This window comes from Melospiza georgiana, chromosome 6 (genome assembly GCF_028018845.1).
Source record: "Melospiza georgiana isolate bMelGeo1 chromosome 6, bMelGeo1.pri, whole genome shotgun sequence".
Taxonomy (NCBI): Eukaryota; Metazoa; Chordata; class Aves; order Passeriformes; family Passerellidae; genus Melospiza; species Melospiza georgiana.
The window spans coordinates 14,870,127-14,887,960 of record NC_080435.1 but is presented as its reverse complement, the minus strand read 5'-3'; the positions used below and the strand labels follow the sequence as shown (position 1 = coordinate 14,887,960).

Genomic DNA, 17,834 nt, shown 5'->3' with positions numbered 1-17,834 from the left:
CATTCTCAGTGGCTGCAGGTTGCACAGTACCACCACAGTGCATTTTGAGGGGTGGCAGATATGGCTTGAGATCCCCTCCCGGGCCCCCACTGTGCTTCCCAAAAACGCTGTGGCCTAGGATATGCCCATCTGCTCCAGAAACACTCAGCTCAGAGGGATTGGAAGGATGAGTGCCCCAAAGAGGAGGTGTCCTGAGGCCAGGGAGAAATATGGGGCTGGGGAGCTGCCAGGGCCCTCTGGGCAGGGGTGCACAGTGACACCCTGAACCCTGCACAGCGGTGACAGCGGGTGGCAGAGTGGCCGAGATCCCTGAGCAGCCGAGCCCCGCGAGGAACTGGGGGTCTGCTGCCTGGGGCTGTGCGTGTGTCCCGCGTCCCCCCTCTCCACTCCCCAGGGAGAAAAAACGCCAGATAACCTGGAAAGAACCAAAAAAAAACAGCCCAGCAGAAGGAAGCTAAAGGCAGTCCAGAACGGGGCACGCGCGGCCGGGCAGGCATCTCGTGACTGATTTCACGGTGTTTATTCCTCTTTCCCGGGGGCTGAGTCACGGCCCGAGGCTCCGGGGGTCAGCCCGGGGGGAGCCGTGAGGCGGCGCCCCCGGCCCCGCGGCCGATCCCCGCTCCCCGCCCCGGCCCGCCCTCACGTGACGCCGCTGGTTGCAATTTTAGACTGTCAGCTGACTCCAGAAATCCGTGGAGAGGGGCCGCTCTGCCTACAAAAACAGGGACGGACAGCGGGAGCGGCGTCGCGGCCTCTCAGCGTCGGCACCTCCAGCCTCTGACCCCTCACCACCGCCGCCAGCAGCGCCATCGCCGCCATGGGCCCCCGCGGCCTCCTCCTGCTGCTCGCCCTAGCCGGGTCCTGCGCCGCCCTCATCAGGTAAGCGGAGGGGGTTCCTCAGGGGCTGCTGAGCCCCCCGGGTTGGCGGGGGACATGGGAGAAGCACCCCCGGTGCTGCTGCAGCGGTGCCCTCCGAGATCCTCTCGCAGCCCTCCATAGCGGCTGGCTCCCCCTCCATCGGGGAGGGAGGGGAAGGTTCGGAACATCCCCCCCATCTTGCGCATGGAGGGGCCTTGCCCCAGCTTCCCGTACATCTGGTGACTCTCTGGCAGCCCGCCGGCCTTTCCCGCTATCCCCTGGCTTTGGGAAAAACACTGGACGCAGCGCGGCGAGGGGCATCTGGCATAAGGCGCTGGCAGGAGCCCAAACCTCACCCACCTCGTACTGGCGCGTCCCCTGTTTTGAGTGGAGCCCTGCTGCCCCCTTTCCCTAGGTATCCCTGCCCTGCACACCCCCTTTAACAGGTGTGTGTTTGCCGTCCCTACACAGGATCCCCCTGACCAAGTTCCCTTCCATGCGGCGGATCCTGAAAGAGGCGGGCAGTGAGATCCCAGATATGAATGCCATCACCGAGTCCATCAAGTACAAGTTGGGCTTTGCCGAGGCGGGTAAACCCACTCCGGAGATTTTGAAGAACTACATGGATGTGAGTAACAACCCCCCTGCAGACCATCCCCTGCACTGCAGCGGACCCCAGCACAGTGTCACTTGTAGGGGTACCCATCCCAGGGAGGGTGAGACATGCCGGCCTGCCACCAGCCAGGAAGGCAAAGGAGGGAGAGATGTTGATCCTCTAGGACAGATTAACGCATCCCCGTGGCTTAGTGAGTGGGTACCAGAAGGTGCTTCCCATTATTACTAAACTAAAAATACTAATACTAGTAATTATAACAATAACAAACAACCCACTGCCACCCAAGCAGGAGCTTTTCAGTTTGTGACCTATTTCCTTTCCCCTTTGTCACTAATCAACAATCATAAATAGGGGCCTGCTCACTTACAATCCTTCCTATCATCTTCTGGCCTTTTGGAGTCTATTTTTGACAAGAGAGGGACATAAAAATCATGCTCCACTCCTTGAGGATGCTAGCTTACTATGGTCCTGGGGATGCAGGACCCTTCCTCTCACTATCCTTCATCTTTTGCACTGCCCTGGGAAAAGCCTTTATCTCTACTTTCTTGTCAGCAACTTAAGGAGCAAAGCGAGCTGGGTGGTGGCGGAAAGAGAAGCCAGATAAAGGGCATGAAGTTTGCCCTTGCCCTGCTGCCAGACACGTGTGGGGTTTACTATTTCAGGGTTCCTTACCGGGCAGAGTAGGATATGAGCATTGGCTGGCAGAATAAACCTGGGCCCAGGTATTTAGGCATTAATTCAGCGTATGTTCCCCTGCTGCCCTTCCCCAGCAGCTCTTGTCACCCAGCCAGCGCCGTGCTGTCCTGGGAAGGGCCACCGGTGTTTCAGTTGGCAGTGTTGAAAGCCAGGGCGAGCGGTTGTGTCACGGTGCTGTCTCTTGCAGCCACCGGCTCAGACCGCCACTCAGGGCAGCACTGTTTTCCCTTGTCACACAGGCACCAATCCAACCTGTGGTGGCAGATAAAGGACTGCTGCGTCCCTCCCAGCCTGGCTGGAATACTTTTGATGCCAAATGAATTCTTGGGACAAACCCCACTAGGCTGCCTTGTGTGCTTCCTGCCCTGGGACCCTTCATGGGTCTGTGTGTGTGACAAACAGAGCCACTGTACCGGGGGTTAATTTTCAAGCCCCAGCAATAATTACAGAACCACTGGAAGCAAGTGCTGCCTCCCCATTATGGCTAATTGCAATGTTGCAATGGATTGTTAATTAGTGAGCAAGCCTTGCAAACTGAGCGCACAGGAGGTGAACAGCTTTGATAATCCTGTTTTCTTCCCTTCCCCCCTTTCCCCCCCTCTTTATTAAGTACACGTGGGGTTTGGAAAGGCTACTGGCTGACTTCCATTGCTTCTCCAGCCTTCTCTCCAGAACCCTGAACCAGGTGCTCACCAGGCAGGACGCAGTTCCCTGCTTGTTTGGGAGGACTGGGGAAAAATGAGTCCATGTAGCACCTGCCTAGCATTCTCCATTCATCCTCACCTCTGTGGAGAGAGGGATACTTTGCCAAGAACTCAGCCATTCAGGTTTCTTCCAGTCCCAGCAAAAATGTAGTCTTAGAGCAAAGGTGTATCCATCAGATACCTGTGCTACAGGGACTTCTCCCAGTCTTTCACCCTGGAGGCCTAAATCCATCTCTGGTGGTGCTGTTCATGCTCTTTGCTCCCACCACTCCTCCAGTCTTCCACCTGTCGAGACTGAGCATTTGTTTATTCCCCCCCGTTCCCAGAGCTCACCAGCAAGCACCAAAACCCCCAGCAGCTGTACCTCCACCTGCAGTGGGCAGTGCTGCTGCTTTCTGCAGCCCACAGTTTCTCCGCAAAGCCACGAGCAAAGCAGCTTCCCAGCCAGTTTCAGCTTTTCAATAACGCAGGTGTTTTGCTTGGCTTCCTTCCATCATTTTTTCTCATCCTTGTAGTGAACTGCTAGCCTGCAGACCTTCCCCCTTCTCTTCTTCTCTGTCTCCGTGCCCCAAATGTCCTCCCCCGCACACGCCCATCCCACTTGTCCTCAATTTATCCTTTTCACACCCGCTGTAATGAACGCTGAAGGGGAACCACCCTTCCAGAGGAAAAAGGCTGGGAACCCATCGATGCCAAAACCAAGAGGAGGGCAATGTCTAGATAGGAAGCTGATCCTCTATGCAACCCTAAGAGATTTTTTGATCTCTAATCCCTGCTTTCAGCCAGCTGCCTCTGCTCATGGTTCCCTTCTTCTGCTTTGCAGGCCCAGTATTTCGGTGTGATCGGTATCGGAACACCCCCCCAGAATTTCACCGTGATCTTTGACACTGGCTCCTCCAACCTCTGGGTGCCATCCGTGCACTGTTCCCTACTGGACATCGCCTGCAGTAAGTGTCACGGGTGCCAGAAGCTGCTAATCAGCTTCTCCTTCCCTGCAAAATGCAGAGCCTTGCATTGCAAATGGAGAAACTGAGGCAGCAGCGTGAAAGGACTTGCCAGAGGCTGATGGGCTTTTTGGGGTGAGAGCTGGAAATACAATCCCAGCTTCCTGTATCCATCCTTCATTAGTCCTTTCCTGGGTTTTTTCTTTTCCAAGTAACCCCTATACAGGGCCAAATCTTCTCCAACAGCTTCAGCCCTACAGCAGGGGAGCAGCATCATCGGCTGTGATGTTTCTCCCCAAATTATAGACCAATGCTGCTGTTATCCCATTGCGCAAGGCTGACTTTTTTAAGTCAGCCTCTTGCCAGATCTGATACAAACTGTCCTAGTTTCTGGTTTATTGCTGCACAGAGCATGTGTGTGCATGTTTATGGAGTTATAATTAACGAGAGCCAGGTAGGCACAATGAAATGAGAATGTTTTAGGGACTGCAAGCTTTTTTTTTATTCTGTGGCATTCCTATGCAGTAAACTTCCACAGCTGAAGATGTCAAACCCGGCTATGGCAAAATGCCATTCAAAAGCCGCTGGTTGTGCTGCTTTAGCAAAGTGGAGAAACCTGTGGAGTCAACAACTGCAACCATGAAAGGCATTCCACAGTGCTCATTGGGAGTAAAGTGGAAATTTGGACTTCTTGTACAGACACCTTCCCTTTGCATATGTGAAACAAGATTTAGGACGCTGACAGGGTGGTGAGGTTCAGACCTGGTATGCCTAGGGGGTTCCTGATTTGTAGCAGGGAGATGGTTTCTCAAGGCAGTGCTTTGGGAGGTGCTGGGACCAAAGGGCTCATTTTATGAATATACAAGGGGCTTAACCTCCTGCCAGACTGGAATTCAAACTGGGACCTAGACAGCCTAGCTGGGAAACTCCTTGTGTAGCTCTGTCACTTTGTGCAGGGCTCAGCTGGTTCATCCTCAGCTGCTGTCTGCACCCTCAGCAGCCAGCCATGGGACTGCGCTGGCCAGCTCGTGACTTGGGAGGAGTCTGGGGAGGCAGAATCTGCCTGCCCATAAAACCAGGGATATCCTACAGCTCCCAACCCAGCCAAGGGGAAAAGCAGCTTAGGCTAGGGAAAAGCCCTTCTCTGAAAATAAAGGGATATTTTGAGTTCTTCCTGTACTAAAAACAATTTTTGAAAAATTTCCAGCTACTCCTAGTAAAAGAAATGCATAAGTCCGTGAGGTGAAAATGTTCCTGCCCCGAGCAGACTATATTTAAAGCCACCCTGGTTCTCCATGGCATGTGGAGGGATACATTTTGCTCTGCTGACTAACACACCACACCAACCACATAACCTCTAGGCTTTTAATACCCAGTGGCCAAATCGGATTTAACAGCCTGAATTGGATCTGCCCACCTAATTCCCCAGACACTGGAAATGCTTTGTTAAGCAATCTGGGCTTGGCAAACCCTGGGTTCAGGCCCATCTTCTCATCATTGAGTGTCCATTTGTCTGGATAAACTGGATGGTGTGGGGTTAGGTTGTGGGGAACCATAGGTATAGAGGAGCACTAATGCTGTGTGTCCCCTTGTGTCCCCTTTCCCAACTGCAGTGGTGCACCACAAGTATGACTCTTCTAAATCCAGCACCTATGTGAAGAACGGCACCAAGTTTGCCATCCACTATGGGACAGGGAGCCTTTCCGGGTACCTCAGCCAAGACGTGGTCACGGTGAGTCACGACTGCCCAGACTGCTTTCAGCAGAGAGCTGGGAGCCGTTCGATTTCAGTGGATCTCCTTTCTTGAGTGTCCTACTCTTATAAAACATCCTTCAGTGCTGTGTTTCCAAGTCCTTTGAAATGACATGGTAATGATGTCTGTTAAGGTAGCAATAACCATGGCAGGCTGAGAAGGGAGAAGGTGTTAATCTGCAGGTCAGCAGGCTTGGAGTGGGGACTGCTCACATGGTGCCCCTCCAAACATCGTCTCTGGCCATCCCTCCAAAGCTTTTCCTGGTGACCCCAAAAATTTACCAGCCCAAGCATATTCCAACACCACTGCATGGACTGCTGGTGGTGCCCAGCTTTTTCTTGGCCAATATCCCCACATTAGTGGATGCCCACGTGGGCAGCTGCCCAAACACAGACCAGGAAAGGTCTCTTTACTGCCCCATCCTGGTCTCACGTCATGAACTGGTGCATATGCTTATAAAGGGTAGTCAGTGTGCAGCTTGAGTTACCTGTGTGGTGGTTGCTTCACAGTTTGCTTTTCAGCAAGCAAAGCCTGAGCTTTCTGTCCTGTGAAGGACAAGTGCCTTTCATGACTTCCTCCCAGGTACAGATGCTCGGGAGAGTTTGCCAGCTGCCAAACGTCAGGGGTGCATGTGCTCTCAGATTACTTGCTCTCCTGGCAGGGATAAGAGCATATGTTTGCTTTGCAGGGGGGGAGAAACAAAGCAAAAGTTTTGAATAAGCACATAAATCTGGGGATTTGGAGGTTTCTATTTAGGTTCAGCTGAAAAGTATTGGTTTACCAATTTCATCAGAATCAAAATGTATCCAGGAGAAGCTTAAAGCATCTTGCAGGATGCACTCTTTAGCCAATTCTTACAGCATGAAGATTTCAGGCTAGCCTGGAAGCATCAGCTGTTGCCTCTATGCTGTATGCCTCTAAGGCAAACAGCAAACTTCATTGTCCTTAGAAAGTGTGGGCTTAATGCAAGGGCTGAAATGAGTCAGAAAGAAGATTGCCATTTTTTCTCTTTTTTTTGGTTTGTAATTGTCACCCTAGTCCCTGTTTGCTGATTAGTTCTCCATTTCCCAGCAGCTGAGAGGAAGGCTTTTGTGCCTCAGTTTGTTTGGGAAGTGGGGATGCCTCTTGTCAGACAGCACACCTTGTACCGTTTGGTTTCTGTCTGCAAGAAGAGAAACCTCTTCCATGGAGCTGAGCAATGTCCCACTTGTCATAGGCAGGAGCAGGGGTGACTGAGGGTCAGGGACCTTCTGCTTGGACATATGGATGCATCCTCTGCATGTTGTAGGCAAGCTCCCAGTCAGGTATAGTCTTGAAAGAAAGACATTGAAATAACCTTCAGGGTGATCCTCCTGGCTCCAGCCATTCTGGCGGGTGGAAGCAGCCACAGCAACCTCTGGTAGCCCCAACATCTGACCAAAAGATGCTTGTTGGCAGGTAGTCCAGAGTCCCTCAGCCCTAATGGTTTTTTGAGAGGGTGATGAGCTCATGTCAAACATCCTCTCTCATTCTGTGGAGGAGCAATGCCCTGTAGCTCCGCACTCTGCAGGGCTGCTTGCTCTCCAAAGAGCAGCAGGTTCAGCCAGCCCTCTGCTGCTCAGACATCTCATCTCTTTGTCACAGCCCAACCTTGGGATGTCCTTCAAGGACAGCGGAGGAAACTTAGCTGGCCATGGGGCACAGTGTCTCTCCCATGACTGCAGTGCAGATACACTGCACAGATTACTTTCCGTGCCTCTCCCTTGTGCCTCTACATCCCAAGCCCTGGTGCCAGGCTGTGCCTTAGAGGCCCTTACTTCTTGGTCTGCCTTTGCCATCCAGTGCTTAACTACTGGCTGAGGCCACCAACAAGGAGGCCAGGCAAGCTGTGGAGTGCTGACACCCATCTGCAAAGTGCTGGAGGGTGGCCACCACGCAGCTATCCACTGGTCATGGTTTTTGGTTGCTCAGTTTCAGGGCAAGAGCCAGCCAAGAGACAGAGACAAAGGATCTGTGACCTGGCAGGAGCACTCTGCTAAAGATGGTCTTGGGTTTCAGCCCTGCTGTGGACCAAGTGCAGGCAGGGTCTGTTGAGAATATCCATGACTGGGCAGAAATCTGCCTCCCCCTTGGGATGTGCAAGCAGAGCAATATCCTGACACACCTGACACTCAGTGTTATCAGTCCATTGCATTTTACTGTAAGCAGAAGCTTCACTGAACTCTCTGAGCCGCTGGGGATCAGTGGTGCCAAGGGGTGGCTTTTGTGAGCCCGGGCTGTACAAGTGGGGCAGGCGCTGGCGAGCGGATGCGTTGCTGTGCGCGCTCCCCCCACATCCTGCCCTGTGGCTTTCAGCTTTCGCAAGGCTCGATCGCCCTTTCCTAGTGCAGTCCTCCAATACCATTAAAGGCAGCACTGCTGTCCCAGCCTTGTGCTGTCTAACCCTGGGGGCATATTAGTAATTTACAGGGATCGTTATCTGCCATCAGGTAGGAGAGGCCAGCTTGTCAGTCCAGCCTGGCTCACTACAGGGCTGCTAGCTGCAGGCTGAGAGGCTGAAATTGTCCTAGTGTGGATGCTAAAATTGCCTCTGGTCAGCCAGAAGCTCACAAGCCTCCTGAACTGCTAGAGCCAGAAGCTAGCAGATGCATCCTGCTCCCCATCAGCAGAGCTATCCCTCCTTTCTTCTTTCTGGGGATCTGCCCTTGGAAGGCGTTTCAGCTTTCCAGTGGGGAATGCCAGTCCTTCTCATGGCTGGCAAGGGAGATGACCTTTGAATTCTCAGTACTCTGCTTGCTATTTTTGTGCTTCATGCTCAACCTCACTTTCTTGTCTGGGTCTTCTCCGCTTTCATGGGAGGTCTCTGCAGGCTGGTGGCTCTTCCAAGAGATTCAGCAATGTCCTGGGGATGTTTCTTATGTAGGGGAGATCACAGGGATTGTGGGCAGAGATGGGAGGGATTTGTGCTCCCAACCGAGGATGTGTGCAGCACCCAAGGAGGTAGGATGCACAGATGACTTAGAAGATGTCCAGAGTGGGGAAAAAGATAAAAGGAACAGCACAAGAGCTTTTCAGACTAGGGAGGAAATGATGAAGTAAGTGATAGAGGAGGAAGTGGAGAAGGGACAAATGGATATGGGTCCTCTGTGGAAAGAGGAGGGGCTGAAGAACAGCAAGGCCAGTGCTGGGACACTGCAAAAGGCTAAAGGGATTCTTCTTTAAAGTATGCTGAGCTTTGCAGGGATTTGGGACGTTCCACTGAGCCAGAGTTGCCAGTCTCTTCCCCTGACAAGAGTGGTTTCTGCAGCTGCCTGCAAATGCAGTGGTGGAAGCAGGCAGGAGTGTGGCAGCACACTGGGGGATGTGCTACAGCCTGTGTTCAGTGAGGGTCTGTTACCACCCAGGTCCCCTGAGTCAGTTTTCTTTACAATCTGCTTTTCCCTTCCCTCCCCATCTCCCCACAGCTTGGTGACTTGAACATCATGGATCAGACCTTTGGGGAGGCCACAAAGCAGCCAGGCATGACATTCATCGCTGCCAAGTTTGATGGCATCCTGGGCCTGGCATTCCCAAAGATCTCTGTGGAGGGCGCCGAGCCTTTCTTCGATAACGTCATGAAACAGAAGCTGGTCGAGAAAAATATGTTCTCTTTCTACCTGAACAGGTAGTGTTGGGTTTGGTGGCACACCCCTGGTTGCAAGGGCAAGCCCAGTGGGCTTTCCTCTGTTTTCCAGTAGCATCCTCTTGTCATCTGCTGTTTTACACTCTGGACAGCACTTCCCAGTTGAGGAAGTCACAGCAAGTTCTGCTTGCAGGAGTAGTCAGGCCAAAATCTCTTATGTTTGCTGCTCTGAAGTAAGGAGAAGGAAGTAGAAATACAATTCTTTTACTGATAAAAAGCTGGGTGGATCTCTGACCAGATTTCTTAACTGATGAATAGACAGAGGATGTTTCCAGAGGAAAGAGAAATAGAAATAAGCAGGGCTGTGTTTGTGAGATTAATATTAGTGCAGTCCCCTTTATAGAGGTGAACAGCCCTAGTCTGCTGCCAGAATCTGTAAGCCAGGTGGTCACCACCATGTCACCTCCTCAGCAAAGGTGCCCCCCATCAGTCATCACTAATGAGGGGCCAGTGCTCTCTCACCACCCTGGGAGATCCTCCTCTGCAGCTGCCAGCACCTTCCCACCCACTGCTGCTCCCCACAGGACCCCCATCACTTTTCTGGCACCACGGCAGCGACTCTGAACTGCTTCAGCCCAAAAAGTAGCACGCCTAGGGCAGAGAGGGCTGCTGCTGGCCATTCAAGCACCAGCCCTCCCCCATCACCATATTTCTTCCCATCTGCTCAGCAGTGAGCTCTTATCTGATGGTAACCTTGAGACGATTCACTTCAAGGCTGTTGGTTGGCAGAGTTGAGTGCAGATAACCTAACCCTGCATCAGCTGTGTCCAGCCCTGCACAGGCACTTTTTACAAGCTGATTCAGGAAGTCCCTGTGTCAGTGCCTAGTTCCCCTTTGCCATCCCCCTTCCCTGCCATGAGTTTCTTCAGGTTTCTGTGAGAAAGTACTAGGTGAAAAGCTGCAGGATGCTTTGGCTGGGCCAAAATATTTCCATTTCCCCATCCCAGCCTGTTTCACAGTACCTGTCCTTATATTGATAGAACATAGCATGACATAATTTATCTGTTTCCAGTACTGTTAATGCTGTGCTTCACCTCTAAACACCCCAGCAGGTGTTTTGGGAGACGTTGAAGCAGGTTGTTCTCACCCTGCCCTTGATGTTCACATGTTTGGGTGTTGTTTTTCAGAGATCCCTCTGGTGAACCTGGCGGTGAGATGGTCCTGGGAGGGACCGACCCCAAGTACTACAAGGGCGAGTTCAGCTGGTTTAATGTGACACGCAAGGCCTACTGGCAGATCCACATGGACTCGTAAGTTCCCCATCAACCTGACTGCGTGCAGGGGGTCACATGTGCTGACAGCACATGCCTGAGGCTTCAGTGAGACCCTCCTCGAAAAGGAATCATCCCTGCAACACATCCACACCAAAAAAAGCAGATTAAATCCCACCCTAGGGCAGGATTGTTTGTCGCTGGAAGAAGACAAAAGGCAGAAGCCATAAGGAGATATTCCGCAAAATCCTTTCCTCTTGTTTGTGCCCTGACCTGTGACCTTTGAAAGGATGCCTGCTGCATCCCTGCAAAGCAGAGCAGAATGCCAGTGTGTGCTCCTTGCAGGCAGGACGAGCCCCATAGATGAAGCCCCAGTTGTGCTGAGCTCTCGGCAAGGCCTGAGCTGCATGGCTGTCCTGCACACAGCTCCGGAGGAGCAGGATGAGGCCTCAGGAAGGCAGCCCTTGACTGAAGGGCACGGCGCAGCAATCAGCGCGCATTGTTGGAGGCACAGGGGAGGAGAGCGGGCTGAGCTGACGGCCGCCAGCCCCACGGTCTATTCTGAGCTCTCCCACGTGATGGGAACTTAAAAGTGCCCTGTGATCAGAGTGTGTCCTTTTCCTGGGAATTGCATCCCTCCCCAGCGCGGCGTTTGAGTTCTCATTTTCCCCCAGAGCTGCAGTGTTGGCAGAGTATGGCAGACCCTTGGCGAGCAGGCTTTGTCTTTCTGCACTGCTGTGAAATGCAATGCGGGCGAGGAGGCCAGGCAGCTCCTGGCTTGCCTTTTCTCTGCACAGGAACCCTTCCCTCGCCCATGGCTGTCAGAGCACCCTTTAACCCTTTTTTTCCTGCAGTAGCACAGTACTGTAAAAGTCCATAATTCATTGTCCTTAGCTCTCTCCCATGTCCATTAGCTGTGACACTAGCTCTGGAGTGCTGATAGCAGGCAGGGTACGAGGCAGCATCCAAGCTCTCTGCAGAAATGCAGTTACACTTCAAGGCACCTGCTCAGTCACAAGCAGACAAGAGAGAGCCAGGGGGTCTGTGCATTGAGTTGGTGCTGCATCAGTGTTTCTGAACATCTGTCCTTCCTGGATGGGTGTCTCTTACAGCCCTCCCTTGCTTGCCTGCACACTGCTTCCTGCAGCCTTCTCTGGGAGGCCTTTAAGGGTTGTCTAATGTCTGGGCATCTCTCCCCAGGGTGGATGTGGGTGATGCCAATGGGCTAAGCGTGTGTGAGGGGGGCTGTGAGGCCATCGTGGACACAGGAACTTCACTCATCACTGGCCCCACCAAAGAAGTGAAGAAGATACAGCAGGCCATTGGTGCAAAACCACTCATAAAGGGCGAGGTGAGGCCGGGCTGAAAATGTGGGTGTCTATGGCCATAACAGCACCTATGCTTGCACCCTACTTTGTACCCAAATGCTTGTTGGGACCCTAGTCTTCTGCTCCCTCTCATCTTAGTTCCCAGGCTGTGCTCCTGGAAAAGCCACTGGCACAGCAGAGAGCACCCCTTCATCTCTTCACCCTGGGCAGCATGCACTGCCCTACTCATGCTCAGGGTAGAAAGCCCAGGTCCCATGAACTTTGGAAATCTTTGAGTCACTTCTGTCACCCATCTCTGGATGGTGGAAGAGAAGGGATCTGAGGTGCAGCTGAGACAAAGGATTCACATTAATATGAGTCCAGAGACACTTTAATTAAAGAATATTTCATGCAAATGGCAACCCTTTGTATGAAAGTTTTCAACCATCAAAGCTAATCTCACAAGACTTTTCCCTCCCTAAAATTGTGGAAGAATATGGATTATAAAGACCCTGTAGAAAAAAATTGCCTGTTCTGAAAGCTCTCCCAAATCAGAGCCATGAGCATTTGTGGGGCCTTTCTTTAGTGTCAGAGACCCAAAGCTGTAGCAACAGTTGGCTTAGACCTGCCATCATCCTCAAGGCTTGCCATTGTCTGTGAAACTGGTTTTGTCTGTGTACTGAGACACAGCTGCCTCTCCTCTGGTAAAAACCCCCAGCCATGCCACATCAGCTGTGGCACCCTAGGACTCAGCAGAGCCAAAAGCTGAATCCAACATCCCTTGGCTCCATGCCTATCCATAAAGCCCTCTTGCCCCTCAACTTGGAGCCCTAGGCAGGGAGCAGCCTGCTTATCCCAGCTCAAGATTCTGCACTCTGAGCTGAGCTGGTTTTAGGGAAAACCACAGCAAAGATGTGACTCTGCTCAAGGAAGACTTTGGGAGAGTGTGGGAGGTCCTATCTAAAACCTTTACTGTTGCAATTTCAGTACATAGTCCCCTGTGAAAAAGTGCCAACGCTGCCTGTCATCTCAATGAAAATAGGAGGGAAATCCTTCAACCTCTCAGCAGACCAGTATGTCCTCAAGGTATGTCCAGGCAAATTTTTCCAGCCTTATGCTTCTTCCCCAAGGCCTGGCTTTTGCTTCCACTGCAACAAAACACAAGAGCAGCCAGAACAGTGCTGGAGCTGGTGCTCAGGAAAAAATCTGAAAGGTTGGGGTGTCAGGGTGGTGGTACTGCAGATGGATCCACCTAACTTCATCAAAGTCTCACAGGAATAAGACCCCCTGAATAGTGCTCGTGAGGAATAGCATGATGGTTAAGGTAGGGGAGGCAAGCTGTTGCATCACCTCCAACAAACATTTAGCTCTTTTCTGCTGCATTCTGGTGCCATGAGGCCAGCCTTATTATAGCAGAGGCCACCAGCCTGTCATTTAAGCTGTCTGAATGAACTCACAAGGACCATCTTGTGCAGCCCTTCACCAGTGGCTCTAATTCAGAGCTGTGTGGGCCGGGAGGTTTATGGCCACGTGCAGCTTTGCTTGATGCTTTTGTGCCTAAGGGAGGGAGAGCTGGGTTTGCAGTTGTGGAAGTGGTGGGTTGGGGGTCACTTTGGCAATCTGTGGATCTCAGTCTGGGAGAGGCTGAAGTGAAGGCAGCCTTGCAGGTGCTCTTGCCAAGCCTGCAAGGCTGAAGAAAGGGAATGGCCTGCTTAAATTGAAGCTCTCACTCTTCTTTTTAGATGACTGCACAAGGAGAGACTATCTGCATGAGTGGCTTTTCAGGCCTGGACATCCCACCCCCCGGGGGCCCACTCTGGATCCTGGGAGATGTCTTTATTGGACCCTACTACTCTGCCTTTGACCGTGACAACAACCGTGTTGGCTTTGCCACAAGTGCCTAAACAGCTGCCCCCCACTGCCTCTGCCACACACACACTTAAACACACACACATGGGAGCTGTAGAGAAAGGTTACCAGTATTAGAAATCCAGTGAGTGGAAAGGAGAAAGAAAAAAAAAAAAAGGAAAAAGAAACAGAACTAGATTTAAAATTACATGGAAAATAGTCATTAGTGCCCTGCTAGCTACTTTTTCCACTCTGAGTAAGTGGTGCTGGGAGGTCTCTAGCTGATAACTCCAGCTGGAGTAGTCCCTTGCTTTACTGCTAGGTCTTCCAGTAGTTCTTTTTGAGAATGATTCTCAGAGCTAAACAAGGCCCTCTCACATCTCCCAGCACTGGGGTCCTTCCTGGGGGGAAGGGGAGCAGCTGGCTGAAGCCAGCCCCTGGCACATCTGTTCGTGCAGAGAGGCTGTGCTACATCTCTTGGGTTTGGTCTTCTGTGCTGGGGGAGAGGGACGAGGGAAGGCTGTCCTGCACATCAGTTCTTACTGCTTTTTCACTCGTGAAGTGGGGGAGTGGATGGCCTGGGAGAATCTGTCTTTATGACCCCTCCTTGGAGGTTGAGGCAGTAACCAGTAGGTCATTTCTCAAGGAGTTTGTGCTAGGTTTGGTCCTAGGAGAGCATGTCCTGGGCTACAGCGATGGGGAAGCATGGTAATGTGCCCAGAGGGCGAGTTTCAGAGCCTGAGGGCTGTGGTGGTGTGTTTTGTTTAGTGATGGCATTAGTGAGAGGGTTGGGAGGCATAGTGTCCACATCCCTGACATAATGGGACATGGGTTTGTAGGGGGGCTCTAGGCAGTGGGACTTTTCAGTCAGTATGAATATTAAGGGGGTCAAGATAGGTTATAATAGAGGTAACTTGAATTCAGGGCCATGAAGGTCCAGCCTTCTGCTGAGCAAAGTCATGTGGCACAAGTTCTCTTGAGTTTAGTGACCTTCTCCCAGGTTCCCCAAACAGCAGATCTTCCCAGCTTCAACCACAGCCAGTGAGTTGAGAATAATGTTTCCTGAAGCAACTAAGTGATCTACAAGCTGAAATCATTCTGGTAAAATCTGTGTTTGTCAGCCACATAAGAGCTTTTGGAAACATGATTCACAGCATTTGGCACTGCCCAAAACTCAAGAGACAGTTGGCAGAACCAGCAAACCTCCTGGGCAGGAGGATGCCATGGTAGCTGCTGGACTTACATTCACTTTCCCTGCTGCCCTGTCCCAAAATCCAACTGCCTTTAACACCCTCTGTACCTGCTTTCCACTTCACTAATGCTGTTGAGGTCTGTTCATGTCCAGCTGTGTTGCAGAGAGAATGAGGCACAATCCTGCTTTGGATTTGGCTGATTTAGCTGTGCACACAGATCTTCCCAGAGAGCCGGGGTCTGCGCATGCGGAGCCCCTTGCTGGGCTGGCACTGGTAGGCAGATACTGGTGGAGCTGGGAGCATGATAAAATTAGTTTTAAGCAGTACTGGAAAGCAGAAGAGAGCCTGCCAAGAATCCGAGGCCCTAAGCTGGGAGTAAAAGACTCTCTTCATTTTCCCAGTGTGCTGGATCAGGTCCTGAAGGGAGTGGCAGCAGATAAGGAACAAAGCTTGGAGTGGCAGAAAGATAAGATCCGTGGCGGCCATGACCTCAAACCAAGCTAAACAGATGGCAAAATCCTGCCTACCCAAAATTTACTCATAATCCTGCCAGCAGTAGCAGTGGGGCCAAGAAATTTCTTGAGAAAGGTCTTTGGGCAGTGAGTGAATAGACAGTTTTGCCCAGTGGAATAAGTTTGGCATTATAACCATGCTTCTCCTTGGGGGGTCTGGCATAGACAGTGGGGACAGGCATAGGCACACATGGGACACATGCTTTGTGCCCTACAACCCCAGATGTGACAAATGCTGCTCCCCAAAGCTTCCTTCTGCCTCCTCATAATCTTCACCTGGAGCTCTGCATCTGGACACCAAAGGACATCTGTTTAAGACTGGTCAGAAAACAGTAGCATGTTACCAAAAAAAAAAATCTTCAGTAGCTGCTCCAAAATTAGCAAATATTCAGCACCTCTCCAGAGATCTTCAGTTTCACACCAGTTAAGTGCTCCGAGCTCCTCCAAGTTCTGCTACATCCCTTCCCAGCCCCAGGATTTCTTCAGCATGGGAAGACAGAGTTGGCCTCTTGGGTACCTGCTGAACACATCACACCTGATGTGAGCTGGAAGCTTGACATGGACCTGGCAGTGGCTTTTGAACATGTTCAGCATCAGATTGAAGTGGGATGTGCAGCACAGCCCCAGATGGAGCCCTTGGGCCGTGGCTGTGCTGGGCGTGGTCCCAGCCCAGTGACTCCAGGGGGCCGGGTCTGTCAGCAGGCAGGAGGCAGCTGCCTGGGAAAGCATGGCCCAGAGTGATGCTCTGAGTGACACACTAGGATAGGCTGGAGGACCAGTTCACTGCAGTCTTCCCTGAATAGGTCTCTTCCCCCTGTTATGTTATTTGCATTTTTAAACCCATCTCTAATCGTGTGACTGGTTTTTTAAAATTATTTTGCTGTCAGAATTGTCTCTTCACAGAAAATTGAACAGAAAATACAGTATTTTCCCCATTAACTCTGAGAGTGGTCATTCTTTTGCGGTTTGAGATGACAAATTTTGTGGGTGTGCAGAGACTGTATCTCCCTGACCTATTGTCCCTGGACATCAGATTGCACTCTTGTGTGGACTCCTGTGTGTTTCAGAAGGGTGTCTCCCCTTCTCTCTGATAAGGAAACATGCTAGGACCTTGTTGGATTTGTCATTTTCAATGGATTAAAACATAACCTCTGCAAGGTGACATGACAATGCCACCTGCCTGACGCAGCCCCCCTGGGGCAGCGAGCATTCCCAGTGTCCCTGCTAGCCTACAGCCTTCTCCTGGGGCCACACCTTCCCAGCTGAGTATTGCCAAGGGTAGTCCATTTACAGGGAATCAAGCTGTCCCCTGATCATCTGGACCCGTTAGAACAAGCTCCTGCTTAGGATTAGAACAAGTTCCTGTTTAGGATTTGGAGTAGTCCTGCAGCAGCCAAAGCAGAACCTCATTTCTAAGTTTGGCCTAAAATCAGCTAAGGTGTGAAGTCTGGGGAAGTCCTGTAGCCCAGTGATGAACACGGTGTAGGGTTTTTTCAACAATGTAGGAAAAATCCATCCCTCTTGCCTAGCTGTGTAATTTTTAGTCCCAGCTCTGCTGTATGGGAGCTGGAGACTGAAGCGGAATGAAGGCCCCATGTGCCAGGTGGAAGATAAGAGCTAATCCCTACTTTGAAAAAAGCATCATCTACATAAGCAAGATGGATGCAGCCAAGTCCCATCCCATCTTCTGAGCACAGATCTAAGCACACAGCTTAGCTGATTTCCCTCCTGGCATGTCCTGAGCCTCTGTTCCCCCAGGATGCCTAAATTCCCCAATCAGCTGTTCCCCTATGTTAAAGAGATGGATTTAACCCAAAAGGGCTGGCTGGATCCTGAAAACAAATCATGCAGCCTACTGTTCCTCAATAGCCCAAGGGGAGAACAAGTCATCTGCTGCCAAATATTTATTGACAGGAATATGAGGGCCCTATTTCTGCTGGGGGGATTCTGCCTAAGTCTTCAATCATGCCTTGTGTACAGAACATTATATCCCAGTGGGAGCAATCACAGCCTTGATCTTGGCCAAGAGCAGGAGAAGCCAAGAGCTGGAATTGCCCACCCATGCTTTTCCAGCAGGGAGCAAAGCACACACCCTGCCCCAGGAGCAGCCTGAATGCAGCCCCACACTATCTTGCCCAGAAAATCCTCAGGTTTACTTCAGCCCCCCTGTTTACTGCACCATCTCTGCAGAACTCCATGCACATGACAATTTGGTATTTCACTCTTCATTGAATGTCTCCATCGGTGCAAAAAACCATCAAATGTTTCATTACATGTCCCCTTAAGTAGTAGGGGGCTTGGTACTGACCCCCAGGGCTGTCTTCATGGGCCAGATCCTTCTCCATTTCTGGGCTTTACCAAAAGCCCATTAAACCAGTGGCTTCCTTTTCCTGCCCAAGGAGAGGGAAGATGAGACCCCTCATTTATGGAGATGACTTGCTCATCTGGTTGGCTCAGCAATTTGTTCATTTGGGAAACTATTTTTACTCACCATGAATGACTAAGCACATCGTTTTGGGGGCTGATGGCTT

The 17,834-nt window shown here is 51.4% G+C and overlaps 1 protein-coding gene across 1 annotated transcript; it reads left to right on the top strand.

The window, feature by feature from the left end:
• Positions 1 to 646: 646 nt before the first annotated feature.
• On the top strand, positions 647 to 16,242 carry CTSD (cathepsin D). The gene is made up of 9 exons (XM_058026310.1): positions 647 to 879; positions 1,330 to 1,486; positions 3,698 to 3,821; positions 5,432 to 5,550; positions 9,015 to 9,214; positions 10,360 to 10,482; positions 11,644 to 11,794; positions 12,738 to 12,836; positions 13,493 to 16,242. The coding sequence occupies exons 1-9, from the start codon at positions 818 to 820 to the stop codon at positions 13,652 to 13,654; spliced, it is 1,197 nt and encodes a 398-aa protein (XP_057882293.1). The 5' UTR covers positions 647 to 817; the 3' UTR covers positions 13,655 to 16,242.
• The last annotated feature ends 1,592 nt before the right edge of the window (positions 16,243 to 17,834 follow it).